Source organism: Oryctolagus cuniculus, chromosome 14 (genome assembly GCF_964237555.1).
Source record: "Oryctolagus cuniculus chromosome 14, mOryCun1.1, whole genome shotgun sequence".
Taxonomy (NCBI): Eukaryota; Metazoa; Chordata; class Mammalia; order Lagomorpha; family Leporidae; genus Oryctolagus; species Oryctolagus cuniculus.
In genome coordinates, this window is record NC_091445.1 from 85,098,418 (window position 1) to 85,116,628 (window position 18,211).

General features: G+C 37.8%; 1 protein-coding gene across 6 annotated transcripts in view; it reads left to right on the forward strand.

The window, feature by feature from the left end:
• Positions 1–18,211, forward strand: part of RNF180 (ring finger protein 180) — a 241,324-nt gene that overhangs the window by 47,536 nt on the left and 175,577 nt on the right. For 5 of the 6 annotated variants that reach the window (XM_070056912.1, XM_070056913.1, XM_070056914.1 and 2 more), the window contains exons 2-4: positions 19–153; positions 14,191–14,289; positions 16,554–17,513. In XM_070056912.1, the coding sequence (XP_069913013.1) occupies positions 19–153; positions 14,191–14,289; positions 16,554–17,513 (1,194 nt within the window). Of the gene's footprint in view, positions 1–18; positions 154–1,288; positions 1,432–14,190; positions 14,290–16,553; positions 17,514–18,211 lie in introns of those variants that run through there. The other variant, XM_070056917.1, reaches the window with a different exon arrangement.

Consider the following 18,211-nt stretch of genomic DNA (forward strand, 5'->3'; position numbering starts at 1 on the left):
GCATTCATGTTTCTATAGATGAAAAGAAGTGAAGAATTGATAACTAAACTTCATGATCAAGAAGAAATAAGTATTCTTCGTTGCTGGAAATGTAGAAAATGTATAGCAAATTCTGGTTGCTTCATGAAATATCTTGAGAATCAAGTGAATACGGTAAGTGTTGTTAGCTTCATCTTACTACCTTCCACACTTAAGTTTAATTTTAGCTTTTACCTGCTAATGTTCCAGTTTTAAATGCAGTGTTGCACACATAAGTTAAGGATATTATACCATGTTTTTAAAAATTTTTTTATTTTTATTTTTTAATAGAAAACTTTAATAAATATAAATTTCAAAAGTACAACTTTAGGATTATAACACTTAGACCGTGTTTTTTATCCTTACCATGAGTATACTGTAGTGACCACCACACAGTTAAATTCAGGAACGTAGTTAGAAATGGAAAGCTTATTTATGGTTTATTTCATATTCATTAAGGATCTAGAAGACAAACTTCATATATAATAGAAAAGTAACCCATACAAAAATTGGAATAGTATTTAAAAACATTTGACTAGTCATCCCAATACAAGTAAATGTTAAAATAGCAAAAACAAAATTTCTAACCTTCTCTGAGAGTAAACAAAGAGGTGCAAAACAGCGAATTCTGAATTAAGCAGTGAGCATTATATAAATGAGTCATTGTTGTCTTTTTTATTGTTTGTTTTTGTTTATGTGTGTGTGTGCACGTGCGCACCATCTATACTTGATCATGAATATTTCCTCTGCACTGTAACAGATTGGACAACCAGAACTGATAATAGCAGATAACTTTAAACCTTTTTTAATTTAAATTTTAATTTACTTGAAAGGGAGAGAGGGAGGGGGGAAGGGAGAGAGAGAGAGGGAGGGAGGGGAGGGGAGGGGAGGGGAGGGAATCGGAGAGAGTGAGAGAGAAAGGGAAAGAGAGAGGGAGGGAGGGAGGGAGAGAGAGAGAGAACATGCTGCTGGTTTACTCCCAATGCCCAGAACATCTGGGGCTAGGCCAGGCTGAAGTCGGGAACCCTAAACTCAACCCAGCCCTGCCATATATAGTGGCAGGAGCCCAATTCTTGAACCATCACTTCTGTCTCCCAGGGTCTGCATAAATGGAGGCTGAAGTCAAGAACTGTAGCCAGGAGTGGAATGTAGGCACTCTGATGTAGAATGTGGGTATCTTAATTGTCAGGCTTAACATCTGCTCTCTCTCACTTAGAAATTTGTCTTGCATTTCTCCAGGCAGTACTTATCCTCTGAAAAGGCTACCACTATCCTAAGATGTGGCATTATAGACTGGTTTTGCTGCTTTCTGGCCGCCATTCAAACATTTCCATCACCTTAAAATGCTTCCTTATGTTCATTTCTCCTGTTCCCATCCCCAGGCAACCACCAATCTGATTGCTGTCCCTATAGGTAAATGTATGTGTGTATATTTTCTTATTTTTAAAAATTTTTAAAGATTTTATTTATTTAAGTGGCACAGTTACAGACAGGGAGAGACAGAGAGAAAGGTCTTTCATCCCCAAATGGCCACAACTGTGGGAGCTGGTCCTATCCAAAGTCAGGAGCTAAGAGCTTTTTCTGGGTCCCTATCGCGAGTGCTTTCATTGTCACACAGCTCAACAGTAGCAAAGTGCGACGTATGACTTGTCAGTCACTGGGAAGAAAGGAACACAGGGTCACAAGACTGCCTTCACAATGAAGATTTTTATTGCTTACGCACCAGGGATATTATCACACTTTTCATCTACTTATTTATTGGGGTCAATACACTTATCAATATCAATAGGCTTATCAATCTTTGCTATTTAACACACTTATCAATAAACTCAACACAATTACTTAAGGTGACTTAGCTATTTAACTTAGGTACTTAGCTTAACATAACTACTTAGCTTAACTACTATTTAACTTAACTACTTATCTTGACTTAACTACTATAATACTTAACTATCAGAGTAACACTATTTCCTGACTAAAGAACAACTGGAATCACCATTAATATCAATATCAATAATACTACTTGAACTTATATTCATTAATCCACAGATCACAGTATACAGTATTAGAGTAATTTCAAAGACTATCTAATTATAATAGCATTACTTTTAGTCATAGGGTCAAAGCATATATTACACATGACTAACGTTATTTGTAAAAGCTGCATTTTCAAGGCTCGTATCACAGTCACAAAAAAGAGTGACAGTGTTCAGAGTCCAGAGCTCAACGTCTCCACAGAGAAGGATCTCGGATCAGTCACTTACAGGTAGGAAGTCGTGGGAAGGCTGTCACTCTGGGCAGTAGGCTCAAAGTTGCCAGGCAGATGGCAAGAGGAGAAGTTGCTGAGAGGCCTGGTCAGGCTCTGTGGTCAACTCTGGCAGCAGGCTGATAAGGACTCCAGGCAAGGTGATGAGGCAGCATCTCAGCTGGAGTTTTGATCCTGTAGTCGCCTTGTGTTGTTTAGGAAGGGGGCTAGCGAGCTGGCTCTTCAGCTCCAAGTGCCAGGAGATCCAGAGGTTCACATGCACGAGCCTTTTGTCTGTTGTCAGCTTGTGCCACTATCTGCTCTGTGCAGAGTAATGGGCTGCCTCTTCAGCTCCAGATGTGTGGAGATCCAGAGGTTCACATTCACTGGGCCATAATCCCCAAGAGGATGGAGAGCAGCGCAAAAGGCTCCTTTTTTAATCTAATTTTTCCTGCAGCTTACCTGCTGTTCACGTGCTGTCCACACTTGACTCAGTCCAGTCAACTCAGAGTTCCCCGAGGTGTCACCAATCCGTTGTCTGGGCTCAGGTGTCTCCCACTCATGTCCAATCCTTGTGCGAGTTGGTGAGGTAACTCAAGCTATTGCCCATAGCACACGATTATCAGGCTGTTCAGAGATGTCTGTCCAGTCTGATGAGGGACATTTTTCTAGCAAGCACTGAGCTTGACATAGTGATGTCATCAGCTTCTGGCTTAGCATGAGTGACTCCATTTTCTGTTACTTTCACTTTGTGGATAGTGGCAGTTTTTGACTCTAGATGTTTTCCTGTGGAGTTACCACAGTTTACCTCCTTCTGCTGGTCAGGTAAGCGGTGATCTGTGACTCTTTTGGGACTTCCTGTGGGATTCTCCACAGTCCCCGACATGGGTAGAGGGGCCCAAGCACTTGGGCCATTCTTTACTGCCTTCCTAGGCCATAACAGAGAACTGGATCAGAAGAGGAGCAGCTGGGACTAGAATCAGCACCTATATGGGATGCAGGCAGTGGCTTTACCCACTAAACCAAAGCCCATCTATATATTTAATACGATGAAAAATATATGAAGTACACATTGAAGTTGCTATACATAAAAATATATTTATCATTGTATATGTAATTTAAAATTATTTGTAAACATATGTATACACTAAAATATATATAAAATGAAATGGATACCTGTAGAAACTATTAAAAACAAGACAAAAGTATAATTTAATATCATGGTTAAGTTTGCGGGAGAAGTGGTATGTAATCAGAGAGGGCCTCTGAGAGTGGTTTCTGAAGAATTGTTAATGCTCTATTTCTTGATTGGGATAGTAGATATATTAGTATTTGTTTTTCTTAAAGCCTTTAAAGTATAAAACCATGTTCTAAAGTTTATAGATGTGTACACATCATAAAATTATTAAAGATGAAAATAAAAGTATCTTTTAATTAAAGGAAGCCATAGCTTTTTTGGAACCCCTAAGTAATTTTATCAGATTCTATGCTGAAAGGGTACTAAAATCATCACCTATCAAGTTATTTAAGTTTATTACCTATTATGGTAACTATACAATTAAAGCAAATATAACTTAGTATGTTCTTTCTGAACTTTATATACATGAAATCACTCTTCAGGCAGGTGTCCTGGGAATTGCTGTTTTTGCAGTGTCAGCATATTGAGATGTGGCTTTGTTATATTTTTAATGTATTATAGTGTTCTAGTGTGTTGTATCACAATTTATAATTCATACTACTATTAATAGACACTTAAGGTGTATCTAGTTTTATAAATAGTGCTGCTATGATCTTTCAGTTATGTATCCTGGCACATATGGCAGGATGTATTTCCATAAGCTGAATTTCAGCACCATAGAGCATGTGAATGTTCAATTTCACTCAAAGTACTAAGCTGTTTTCAAATGACAGTCTCACCCATAATGGTTGAATATTGCTATATCCCACATCTTCACCAACATTTAACATCTCATTCTCTCATTTTCTGTGAAATGCCTTTTTTGTGTCTGTGTTTCTAGTAAGTTTTTTAATAAAAAAGTTTATTTTGAAAGTTCTTTATTATATATACTAATACTTTGTTGGCTTATGTATTGCAAATATAACCTTTCACTCTTGTGTTATCTTTTCAGAAACAGAAGTTCATAATGTGATTTAGATACATTTGTTCACCCTTTCCTTTATGTTTTGTACTGTCTAATAAATCCCTTTGTACCCTGAGATTTTTTTTCCTTTTATTCTACTGAAGGCCAGTGTTTAGATAGGCAAATTTCCTTGTGTATACTTTTGAGAAGTATGTTTATTTCTTATTTTCCTTTTTACTGAGGTTAAACTTGTGTTTATGTGGAAGATTATGCCTTAGGTTTTCCTTATCCTGTGCAAGCCCGGTGCTGCATCTCCTGTCTTGCACATGACCCTCAGAACAACCGAGAAGATCAGGAAAAAACATCCATGGGAAAAAAAATCCATGGCTGTTGGCTCCTGGATCCCACTTTTGGAGTCCTGATCGTCTCCAGGAAATAGAAATCTCACACTCTGCTTCTTAGCCCTCCTAGCAAAATTGAGCTGACACTCAAATTGCTGAAGAGTAATAACAAAGTACTTCTATTTTTTTTTTTTTTTATTTTTGACAGGCAGAGTGGACAGAGAGAGAGAGACAGAGAGAAAGGTCTTCCTTTTGCCATTGGTTCACCCTCCAATGGCCGCTGTGGCTGGCGCGCTGCGGCCAGCACATCGCGCTGGTCCAAAGCCAGGAGCCAGGTGCTTTCCCTGGTCTCCCACATGGGTGCAGGGCCCAAGCACTTGGGCCATCCTCCACTGCACTTCCGGGCCATAGCAGAGAGCTGGACTGGAAGAGGAGCAACCAGGACTAGACTTGCTGGTGCCGCAAGGCGGAGGATTAGCCTATTGAGCCATGGCGCTGGCAACAAAGTACTTCTAAATCCAAACTTGATGCACAATAAAAAATAATTCAACACAAATACAGATATCAATTCTGCTTTCATAAACTGAGGACACTAGCTTAGCAGAAGCAAGGTCATGTGTGGAACTCGAGCTGTAGGGGGTTTGGGCAATTTGAACCTTAGACTTCCAGCCACTGGAGTGCAGATGGCGTGAAACAAGGAGTTTAGCATGGAGTTTTGAATAATCTATAATGTCCACAGGGTGAAAGAGGGACTTCTGTCCTGCCTTCAGGACTGAGATACATGAAATATGGACAAGAACTAGAACCACTAGCAACATTACAACAGTTCATTAAAAGATAACAAAAATGGTCCCCATTTTTGGTAATCTGAGATAGGGAGAGGTGTCCCCATCTTTAGTTAGTTTTGGTTCAGTTTTGGATATGTCAGGTTTATATGGCCTATGGAATATTCAAATAGTTTAGAAGGTTGCTGGTTCTGTGGATACGGAATTCAGAAGAGAGATCTGAACTAAAAGTGTAGTTTTGGGAATCATCAGCATGTAAGTAGTGAGTAGAAGAGATCACCATGCAGTGTGTGAACAGAGTGAGGGAGAAGGGCCTAGGAACGTATACAGGATAGACAGAAAATGAAAAGGTCTCGAAGGGGCCAAAAAAAGAAAAGAAAAATTGGGATACAGTGTTATGGAAGTCAAATGGCAAACATCTCCCAGGAAAAAGGGTTGTTATTAATACTGACTGGTGCGGGGAGTTCTTGAAGACCAGACACTGCCTTCAGTGTGCAAATTTTATATTACACAATTCTGGAGGGTGCCAGTCTTTGAATGTTGCCATGTAGATTTGTGCAGAGATGGTCTACAAACTGTATAGCCATATGTAAAGATGTCAAATGATGTTAAAAGTGTGCATTGGTTCTAGCAAAAGGATCTTAGGTTACCACTCATGATAGTTGTGAGAGTTATAGGGGAAGGTGCCAAATTCCAGTGAGTTGAAGAAATTGGGAACTGATTATTAGGGTTATGACTCTTTTTCAATCACCATACTCTGAAGTGTTTCATCTTTATAACACCATTGCTGTGCAGTGGCTGCCATGAATATACTCAATGAATGTTGAGTTCGTGGATTATATGAGGTTCTTCAAAAGTTCATGGAGGGGCCGGTGCTGCGGTGCAGCAGGTTAAAGCCCTGGCCTGAGGCACCAATCCCATATGGGTGCCTGTTCTAGTCCCGGCTGCTTCTCTTCTGATCCAGCTCTCTGCTATGGCCTGGGATGGCAGTGGAGGATGGCCTGGGTGCTTGGGTCCCTGCACCCATGTGGGAGACCTGGAGGAGGCTGTTGGCTCCTGGCTTCTGATCGGTGCAGCTCCGGCAGTTGCGGCCATCTGGGGAGTGAACCAGCGGATGGAAGACCTCTCTCTCTGTCTCTGCCTCTCTCTGTAACTCTGTCTTTCAAATAAACACAATAAATTTTTAGAAAAAAGTTCATGGAAAATGTATATTATGAAAACATACATGATTTCAAAGGTTTTATGCACTAAAATATAATTATATTCTAATTCTATTTTTCTACTATTGAAGTATCCTGTTAGGATGGACAGGAGGCTAGGTCTAGCTGTAAGAGGAAGGCTTTTCTGAGGCAATAACGTGGGAGATGGTATAGATGAATAAGTAAAGGCAGAATAGCAGGGTCCATGGAAGTAAGAGAGATTGCTGTGGGTGGATATCGGAAATCTAGAGCTAGTTTTACAAGATGTGAAGCTAGAAAGGGTGTTGGTCAGATCATTTATGGCCTTGAAAGTCAAGGACTTTGATTGGTAGCCTAAGAGCTGGGCAGTCACTCAGAGATTGTGTGGCTTACGGATTTTAAAAAGATCATTTTCATTATAGTGTCAAGAGTGAATTAGAAAGGTAGCAAGAATGGATGCAGGTACCCTGTCTGGTCTTAAGTGATGTTTGTTTATTTTTTTAATTCTTTATTACCCTTTGCTTAAAAATGTTTTTACCCTTGAATAACCTTCACAAAGGACAAATAGAAAAATCAGGCAATCAGGTAGAGTTTTGGTTCCTTTATATTTATAATATTTTAAACAATTAATATAAATTACATTTTTTCATAATCTTTTCCTTGTGGTTTTATAGCTGCAGTAGTTAAATAATGTTTTGAGCTCACGTTTAATGAATTAGTTAAGGGAATATTATTTCTTACATTGGAAGTGCCAAATGTTAAACATCTTTCAAAACATTATATAATCTTATTAAATTATTGACTTTTCAAATTTAACTAATTCTACTTAATTAAAAATCTTAAAGCATATAACAATTTATGCATTAAATTTCTAATTTTAATATTAAATGATCATTGTACAGAGCAACAGAAAACTATCCTTGAAGAAAGCACAAAATAACAATGCGTTAGCTCCCCCTGCTGTTTGAACAAATTACTTCATTTAAAAGCGTTTTAACATTTTTCTGACAGCATTGTGTGAAACTGGTTAATTTCTTTTCTGCTTCCTTCCCCAACATTATAAATTTAAGCCATGAAAAATCTGTCTAGTAAGGCTTTTTTAATCCTAGTGAAACAATTCTAATTTTCTATTTTATTTTTCTCAAATAATCTGTTGTGCTACTAGTAAAGGCTTTACGTTCCTCTAAAGTTGCTTCCAGTTTTATTTTTCATATTAAATTACTCATATCATTTAAAGCTTCTTTTATCAAATATGCATATTTATAAAATTTTCTAAAATTAAGTCACTTAAGGCATAGCCTAAATTTAATAGTTGATATGAATTTTACCTTTAAAATTATATTGGAAATCAGTATAACAGATATATATATATATGTGTGTGTGTGTGTGTATTTTTAAAGATTTATTTATTTGTTTCAAAGTCAAGTCAAAGTTACAGAGTGGAGAGAGAGAGAGAGAGAAAATCTTCATCTACTGATTCACTCCCCATATGGCCATGATAACCGAGACTGGACCAGACTGAAGCCAAGGGCTTCTTCTAGGTCTTCCATGTGGTGGCAGGGGCCCAAACACTTGGGTCATCTTCCACTGCTTTTCCCTGGCTAATAACATCTAGCTGGATCGGAAATGGAGTAGCCAGACACCAATGGTGTCCATATGAGATGCTGGTGTTTTAGGCAGTGGCTTTACCTGCTACACCACAATGCCAGCCCCCATGCATATGTATTTTCCCCCCAATATTTGTATATGTAAATACAAGTGAAGTATTTTGCAGTCTCAATTATAATTGAGACTTACTTGTTTACCCTGGCTTGTCTTTTTATTTTATTTTATTTTTTTTTGTCCTTTGCTCTATATCCATGTTTTCAGGAAAGGACACAGAAAACTAAACACTCAGCTAGACTTTAATGCTCATCCCTCCTGTTTCAATTGCTGTAACTGATTTTTCTATTCATTTTTTGACAAAAATAGTTATGCTTTAACTTTTAACTGTTTAAAGAAAAGTTACTGTTTTTTTATCAGTACTTCTTAAATAAATGTTGGGTTGGTGGATGGAATAGTACATTAGCTGTGGGATATTTTCCCGCCTACCTCTCCCAATATTCGTTAGAGTATTATTTTTGTTTGACTTTAAAATAATTATGCTTCAGTTTTCCTTTAGAAAGCTTAGGAAAGAATAGCAATATTAATCCTTAAAGCATATTCAAGCTAGACATGTAAGAAAGTTTATTGCCCTAAAATCTATGGTATTTATTTGCTAAAGAAGGTAACTGGAAATTTGTTGACTGAAGACATGAATCCTCATGGCAGATTGCCTGGATGGAAACCCTTACTTTGCTACTATTATTGGACCTTGATTTGTTACTTATAAGTTAGTCAATTTTTCTTGTTTAAGTGTCCTTATCTATAAGGTAGTGAAAACTCTTAAACTAGTGCCTGGTTCACAGTAAGTACAATACACATGTTTGTTACTTAGTGAAAGTAAGAAGAATAAAAAAACACTAAAATTTCCTTACTCTCCTTCAGTGTTTATTCCCAAAGGAATGTTCATAAAGCATTTCAATCTTTAATATTGGTTAGTTACTTCTTAGTGTTAATTAATTTTATATCATTAAATATCACTTAATATCATTAAATGATACAACAAAATGTATGTAGTAAAATAATACATGTAAGGTACCCAGCAGTGTCCCTGGCATATTAATTTGTTAAGTCTCTTCACTTGTTTTTTATGCTCAATACTATATCTAATAATCACCCAATAAATATTGATAGGTTGGGGCCAGCGCTGTAGCATAGCAGGTAAAGCCACCACCTGCAATGTCAGCATCCCACAGGGGCGCCGGTTCTAGTCCTGGCTATTCCACTTCCCATCCAGCTCTCTGCTATGGCCTTGGAAAGCAGTAGAAGATGGCCTAAGTCCTTGGGCCCCTGCACCCGCATCGGAGGCCCAGAAAAAGCTCCTGACTCCTGACTTTGGATAGGTGCAGCTCCGGCTGTTGCAGCCAGTTGGGGAGTGAACCAGCAGATGGAAGACCTCTCTCTCTGTCTCTGTCTCTCTCTCTGTGTAACTCTGACTTTCAAATGAATAAATACATTTTTAAAAAAATTGATAGGTTGATTGCCTTTAACTTACATTGACATTAACAATTTATTATTCTTTCTACCCAGATAGAAAATTTTTCTTTTTTTCCCCCTCGTGTCTTTCACTCCTTGTTTCCTGTTCATATGCAGACAAAATCTTGAAAAGTCAGAAAAAATTCTGGATCTAATCATGAAAAGATGGCTTTGTCAATTCCACTTTGTATTCCCTCCAAGAACCTTTTAAAGAATTTACTAGCGATGTACTAATCAGCATAACTGTCAGCCCCTAATGAAAGAAGCTTATATATATATATATATATATATATGTATGTTTTATAATATTAATCCTGTTCTTCAAAGCTTTATCCATACTTTCAAAGGATTTGGGCCCCTGTCACCCATGTGAGAGATCAGGATGAAGCTCTTGGCTTCTGGCTTCTGACTTCTGGCTTCTGGCTTCTGGCTTCAGCCTAGCCCAGCCATCTGAGGAGTGTACCAGTGGATGGAAAAATCTCTCTCCTTATTTATTTACATGTGTGTGTATCTCCCTCTCTGTAACTCTAATTTCAAATAAATCTTTTATAAAAACAAACAAAAAAAGCTTCTACCATTTGGATTAGGATTTTAAAGAGATGAAAGATTATTTCCAGGATGAAAAACAGGGTCACATATTATCAGTGTAAATAAAATGAAATTATATTTTAATTGTTAGGTTTTATAGGAAATAAAATTAAAGTCAACCTTTTACATATATATTTATTTACATATATATTATATATATTCTATAGATCTATTTTGATAGGAGGGTAGATGGAATGTGTATTCACTATACCTTCTTGAATTAATTACCTCCTTCTGTGCCTGAATTTTTGCTTTATCATTATTTCAGAAGATAGAATAAAATAGACCTTTATGTGTCGTCTTGACACTCTTGTAAGGAGACATGTTAGGGAACAGTAAGGTAATTGAGCTAGAGAATATTCCTAGCTTCTGCTCTTCTATTTCTTTCTTTTTTTTTAATTTTTTTTTTTTTTTTTTTTTTTTTTTTTGACAGGCAAAGTGGACAGTGAGAGAGAAAGACAGAGAGAAAGGTTTTCCTTTGCCGTTGGTTCACCCTCCAATGGCCACCGGGGCCGGCGTGCTGCGGCCGGCGCACTGCGCTGATCCGATGGCAGGAGCCAGGTACTTCTCCTGGTCTCCCATGGGGTGCAGTACTCGGGCCATCCTCCACTGCACTCCCTGGCCACAGCAGAGAGCTGGCCTGGAAGAGGGGCAACCGGGACAGAATCCGGCGCCCTGACCAGGACTAGAACCTGGTGTGCCGGCACCGCTAGGTGGAGGATTAGCCTATTGAGCCGCGGCTCCAGCCTCTGCTCTTCTATTTCTAACTTTACCTCCATTCAGTAATATCTTCTTCATATTGCCATGTACTTGCCTGGCTTTCTCACATTGTTCTCAGTGTTGATGTGTAAGATTAGTAAAGCTGCTTATTGTTAACATGAATTAGAGTTCAGGCATCAGGAATAGGACTAAAGATTGTTTGGACAATTCTAAAAACTTTCCTAAGACTTTTTCTTTTGCCATTAAAATAGTTTTGACTGGTGTTTTAGAATTTTTAAAACATTAGAACCAGAAATGTTTCAAAACCTTTAAAAATGTTTTCCTTTCGTCATTATTATCTTGGATTTGGATTAGTGCTGATTAGAGTATACAGAGTACTGCTTGTGAAATATTACAAAGTTATTAACTATGATACAACACAAAAATGCATTTTAAAAGTTTATGGAAAAATGTAATTAAAAGTAAGTTTATTTTGGTGCAGACTTTGCATGATTTATGGAAAATGTGTATTCTGAAAAAAAGTATGCATGGATTTTTAAAAATCTTTATTATTTTATTTATTTGAAAGAGTTACAGAGAGAGGTAGAGACAGAGAGAGAGGTTTTCTATCTGATGGTCGCAACGGCCAGAGCGTGCATGGATTTGAAAATTATTTTTGCACCAAAATAGAGTCATGCTTTTAACTCCATTTTTTTCTTTTTTCTTCAGTGAAATTTTTTGAAGTACCTGCAAAAAACCAAAACTTAAGAGCCATTCCCATTTTCATTTACATTGTGATTTTTGGGGGTTGGGGGAGCTGAAGGAAATTAGATTGAGGTGACTTCTTTAAAGATCTTTCTACATGTAAAGGAATATGTAAGTGAATAACACTGGAACTTTTTGTGTGGACCTGGTCACCTTTAATATCTTAAGATGACCTAATGATGGAAAAGAACATTGGTGTAAGGCTCCAGAGGGAGCAGGTAGGGAGATTAAACCTCGAAATTCTGATTGGTTTTAGTTCCAGTTCACAGCCTAAGGTAGATCATACAGTGAAGGATTTTTTTTTTTTTTTGAAGAGATTCAGCCCTGATCCTTTCATTTCAATGTGAATACAGACATAAAAGATGTGTTTTAAATTTTCTTGTTAATTTTTTGTTGCTCTGTAGTAACTAGCAGTGAGCTGGGGAAATCTAGGAGGAAAAAACATTGTGCTTTGACAACTTGCAGAGCTACTTCAATGTAAAATATGATCCTGAGGAAGGGTGAATGAATAGGAGCCTTACTCTCCTTATTCATTTTAGCCTCTATATCTGTTATTTTGTAAACTGAAATTTTGTAGAATGAGCATTAGCAGTTATCTAGCAGTGATTTACAAGTGAAGAAACTGAGACTCAGAGAGGTAAGTTAACTGGCCATCAGTCACATAAGTAGTAAAGATTCACACACATTCATTCTGGTCTGCCCTGCATTTTTCTGACATGTTGGAAAGCCATACTGTCTCAATTCAATATCATGTTTATTTCTACAAACTTACTTCAGAGAATGAGATATTTCGGTTTTTGTTGATCTTACACAGCTGAAGCGTCATTAGACTTTTCTAGTACCTATGCAATTGTTTCTGTAGGGGAGAGATATAAATATAATAAATATAAATATACCGGGTTAAGGGATGAGGCTTCTAAGAGAAAACAGCTTTGCTTCATATAAGTTTTATCTGACCCGGGAGCCTTCCTGAGGAAATAAAGACTCAAAGAAATGGTGATACCTGTCTGCCTTTATGCTCAGTTTGATGGAGAATGGATGGATGAAGAAATATGGTGGAGCAAAGGGGGCTTACAGTAACAAACCAGGAAAAGCTCAGCAAAGCCTGTTGTTGATTCTTCTCTCTCATCCTCTGTGTTCAGTGATAAGGATGTTCTCCTCCTTTGGGTGTAGGGGTGGTACCTCTCACATGAGAGTCCTAGGACCTACCTAAGAAAAGGTCAGAAAAGCCTTCCTAGGTGTTTGACCTGCTTCAAGAGAGAAGCAAGTGTGAGGCCACAGAGGCCGTTCTGTTCTGTAGCTTTTCAGTATGTTAAGGTGGCATATTTTGGAATAGTGTGTCATGAACTTGATCATTCCTCTCTCTCTCATCCTCCTGTGTGTTTATTGAGCAGCTTAATAGAGATTATAGCACTTCCTTTATTGTGTCATTAATAGAAACTAAATAAAACAGACAGGAAACTGGGGAAACTTGCCATGAATGGCACTGGAATTTTTTTCTATTCAGTAACTTTTTGGTAAATTTTAAGTTTTATTTTATGAAATAGTGAAACGGAAAGGTTTTGTTTTATTTTAAATCACAGGTATTTGTTACCTGAAGAAACATTTTTTGTCTTCTTTGCAGTTTTGTTATTTGAGAAGCAAAGAGACACAGCGAGATGGTTTCCATCCATCTGCTGGTTCACTCCCCAGATGCCTGCAACCACTGGGGCTGAACCAGGTCTATACTGGGAGTCAGAAACGCATTCAGGGTATCCCGGATGGTTTGTAGCAATCCAACAACTTGAACCACCACTGGTGCCTCCCAGGGTGCACACTGGCAGAGCCAGAACTTGAAGCCCAGCATTCCGCTTTAGGATGTGGGTGTCCCAACTGTCAGCTTAACCGCTGGGCCAAACACCTTCCCCTATTTTTGTTTTGTTGTTCTTAAATTTTTATTGATTTGTTTGAAAGACACAGAGAGAGAGAGAGAGAGAGAAAGCTCTCATGTATTGGTTCACTCTTTTAGTGCTCAGAATGGCCAAAGCTAGGCCAGGGCTGAAACTGGAAGTTAGGAACTGAATCCAGGTCCTCCATGTGGGTGGCAGGGACACAACTACTTGAGCCATCCCTCACTGCTACCTCCCAGAATCAGCATTAGCAGGAACTTGGAGCCAGGAATTGAACTCCAAGACAGAATACAGGTGTCTTAACCAGCACCTTTGGCACTAAGCTAAACGGCTGCCCCAGTGGGTTTGTTTTTGAAAGCAGGACAATGTTTATTTTCTTTTCAGGTACAATTAAACTTGTGTTTTTGAGTTTTTATTCTATTTGAAATTTTTGAAATAAATTCTGAACTGGTTATTACTAACACCACTCATTTTTATATGACAGGATAAACATCAACATTCAGGTGATGATCAGAATGTTTGTCACGTGTGGCACATGAATGTAGAAGCACTTCCTGAATGGATTAATGGCCTGATACAAAAAGTAAGACTTTTAGTTTGTGAGTAAAATTACTAATATACAACCTTCAGATTGTTTTTGTCCTCATTTTAGAGCTCTTTTTCAGGGATCCGTTGTCTCAAGACACATGAAAATTTGGTGTTATCCTTGACTATAGTTTTTGGTTTCTTCACTGTTATTAGAGCTCTCCAGATACTTGTAACTCTCAGGCTTTGCACTTAGTGTTTACCCTTCTCTGATTGTTCTTCTCACAGATGTTCACCTGCTTTTGTTGCTTCATTTCTATAGTTCTCATTTTCAATGCGGCCTCGCCGGCCAACTTATTGACAGCCCCCTCTTAACACTTCCGTTCTGCTTTATGTACCCACCTATATTTTACACACACTCATACACTAGAAGTAATATATAAGGGCTTTTCAAAAATCCATAGAAAATTAAAAGATAAATTTATTTTGGTGCAGAAAATTTTTGAAATAGATGCATAGAAGGGTCTTCAGAATGTGTGTGGAAAATGCATATTATGAAAAAAGTGTTCATAGATTTCAGAACTCATCTTCTAATTCCAGTTTCCCATAAACTTTTGAAAGTACCCTTGTATATAACTTATAAATACATGTGGATATATATGACACATATGTACATATAGACACACATATTATATATATATATAACTACTCACACACACATATAGCTTACTTATTTTGTTAATTGCCTAGTCACTCCCACAACCTGAATATAAGAATATAAGATCCACGCAATCAAGGACTTTTTACATTTTGTTGATTACTATATCTTCATCTCTTATAATAGTATCCATTGAATAAATGAAATATCTAGTAAATATTATTTATATTAATACATGTAAAAACTCAACATATTTAATAAACTAGGAGTGGGTGGGACAGTCAGTCCCAGATCCATGTCCCTGGGTTTGATGCCTGCCCTCAGCTTCCTGCTAATGGGGATCCTGTGAGGGCAATGATCGCTTAAGTAGTTGGATTCCTGCCACCCACATGGGAGAGCTGGACTGAGTTCCCACATTTGGCTAGCTCAGTCCTAGCTGTTGTGGGCATTTGGTGAATGGATCAGTGGGAAAGAGCTCTCTTGCCTCTCTGCTTCTCAAATGAATGAATGAATAAATAATGAAAATAAATTAGTGACTTACTGTTATAATTAAAATAAAAATAGTCTTTGAAGTATCCTTAATGAAATATAATAAATACAAGCACTTACTTTCTTTGAAAACAATTGTTTTTTTATTTGCAAGGCAGGGTCACCGGGGCCAGGCTAGGGCAATCCTGGGAGCCAGGAATTAAATCCAGGTTTCCCACATGAATGGTAAGGACTCAAGCATTTGAGCCATCCTCTGCTGTCATCCCAGATGCATTAGCAGGGAGTGGGATTGGCGATGGAACAGCTGGAACTTGAACTAGTGCTGTGATATGGGCGCCAGCCCCAAGAACTTACTGTCTTAATAGTAGACATAGTTATTTCTCACAGTTCAAAACACCTATGTTAGAAAAGTATGATTTTTAGAAAAACATATTTCTTCACTGAGTAACCTATTTTTTGTTAAAATAATGTTTGCTAGATATCCCTTGCATCTGTTCTAACATTGTAATTTTTTTTCTGGGAAAATACAAGTGTATTAGTTTTTAACACTCCTGAACTTCACAAAATATAGTAGGACACTACAGATGTTCCACTGTCTGTGTTGAAAAGATTTTAGCCAATTCATTATTAATTTTCAGTCTGAGTATAGAAAATGCTGTCTCTGATATGTGCAGTCAATATCTTCTGGTTGTGTGTAAAAAGCCAGGAAGCGCTTTATTCTGTTGGTTGGGTAAAGTTCCCTCCCACAGTGCTTGGTATGCAAGAAGTGTATCAAAACAGACACTTTTCTGTGAGATTTTACTTGCAAATTAAGCTCTGTAGACTGATTTGCTTCCTGGTTCTATAGTGTATTTTTCTTTTCATTAGTTCCCACTGTATCCATATTCAACCTATTGTTTAAGAAACTCTCTTTTGGAATTCTTAGGAGTATTGTTTGGATGGGCATGATTTGCAAAATGTTATCATTCTAGAACTTGGTAGCTGCTTATCTCTATTTTTTAGAAGGCTTGTTTCCATTTGCCATTCTGTCTACTAATCAGAAAGCAGACAGCTAGCCTTTTCTGTGGCATAGAAAACTTTCATGTGGTTGGCTTTTTTTTTTTTTTTTAAACTCACATTCTCTCTGGTTACTTTACAATGAAAGCATTGTCTTTATTTTCCTTTATTACCTGTAGGCCCAGTGGACAGTTGGAAAACTGAATTGCCCTTTCTGCGGGGCCCGTTTAGGGGGCTTTAATTTTGTCAGCACTCCAAAATGTTCCTGCGGCCAGCCTGCAGCTGTGCATCTCTCCAAGAGCCGGACCGATTATCAGCCAGCACAGGCAGGCAGTCTAATGAGACCTTCGCTGAAATACTGGTCACATCCTAGAGTTCAGTCAGGTTCTGACAAGGAAACTCGCCTGACAGGTGGTGGCTCCCAAAACAGAAATCATAGGCTTTTAAACATGGCCCTAAATAACGATGGCCCCGGAAGATTAACAGAAGCACTCTGCCTGGAGGTACGATCAACGTATTTCCAGATGAAGAACGAAAAACTGCTCTTCAGAACAAATCCAAAATACCAGCTTTTTGTTCCCCAGCTTTTGACTGGAAAATGCACTACAAGAGCTTTTCATAGAAAATCACATAGTTTGGATCTGAACATCAGTGAGAAACTGACTTTATTACCCACTTTGTATGAAATACATAGTAAGACTACTGCCTACCCCAGGCTCAATGAAACACGGCCTGTTGACCTTTCAGGTTTGCCTTTACAATCTGCTAAAAATAGCTGTTCCTTTCAGAATCCATCCAGTTTTGATCCTAACATACTGCTGCAAAGATTTTCAGTGGCTCCCCATGAGACCCAGACACAAAGAGGAGGTGAATTTCAGTGTGGTTTAGAAGCTTCTTCCGTGTATTCTGACAATGCCAATACTACTAGCAACCTGACGTTTCTCATGGACCTGCCCTCGGCTGGCAGGAGCGTGCTGGAGACCTCAGACCACGAAGAGCACCTCTCCCCTCTGGACTTCCTGCGCTCGGCCAGCTTTCCATTGGGCGCCATTAATCAGAGGCTAAATAAGAGAGAGAGGAGCAAGTTGAGGAATCTACGAAGGAAACAACGACGGCATGAAAGATGGCTACAGAAGCAGGTAATTTAAAAAAAAAAAAAAAGAGTTTACTAAAATGATGTATTATAAATATTGGGGTATGAGGAGTGGAGCTAACTTTGAATACCTGTTTTATAAAAACTTGGTTTTAAAAATTTTGAAGTAACATTTTAAAATACACTTAATAATCATGCAGACCAGTTGTAATTGTTATGTAGAATTCTGTCTCTCTGCTTCATTTATGTTTAGAAAAAGTCTCCTTTGTATGGTTTCTTTTTTCCAATTCAGCTAATATTTTAGAGGAATGTTAATCTCATGATAGTAAGATTGAATTGTTTGCTACATATACTTTAAATTTATTAGATACTGAACTTGTTTTGCAGTGAATTTATTTCAGATTAAGTTGGACAAAATGTTTCCCTTAGTTAAACTATCAGGTGACATGCATTTTTAAAAAATCACATTTACATTCAACGGATATTTGCAAGCAGTATTACTTAATTATATTTACATGATTCAGATGTGATTAACTGCTAAATTGTGGAAATTATTTAAAGAATAATTCACCCTTTCTTTAATTTTGTGTGGTTTGAACTAATTATGCACCTATACCAATATACTTCAGGGTGGGATTGTGAAAGGACTGCATAGTAAGTGTTAGGTGCTGAGGAAAACAATTAAATCAATGGATGAGACACTCATGAAAACCTGGGAGACTGGGGACTGGTATGTTTCTGTAC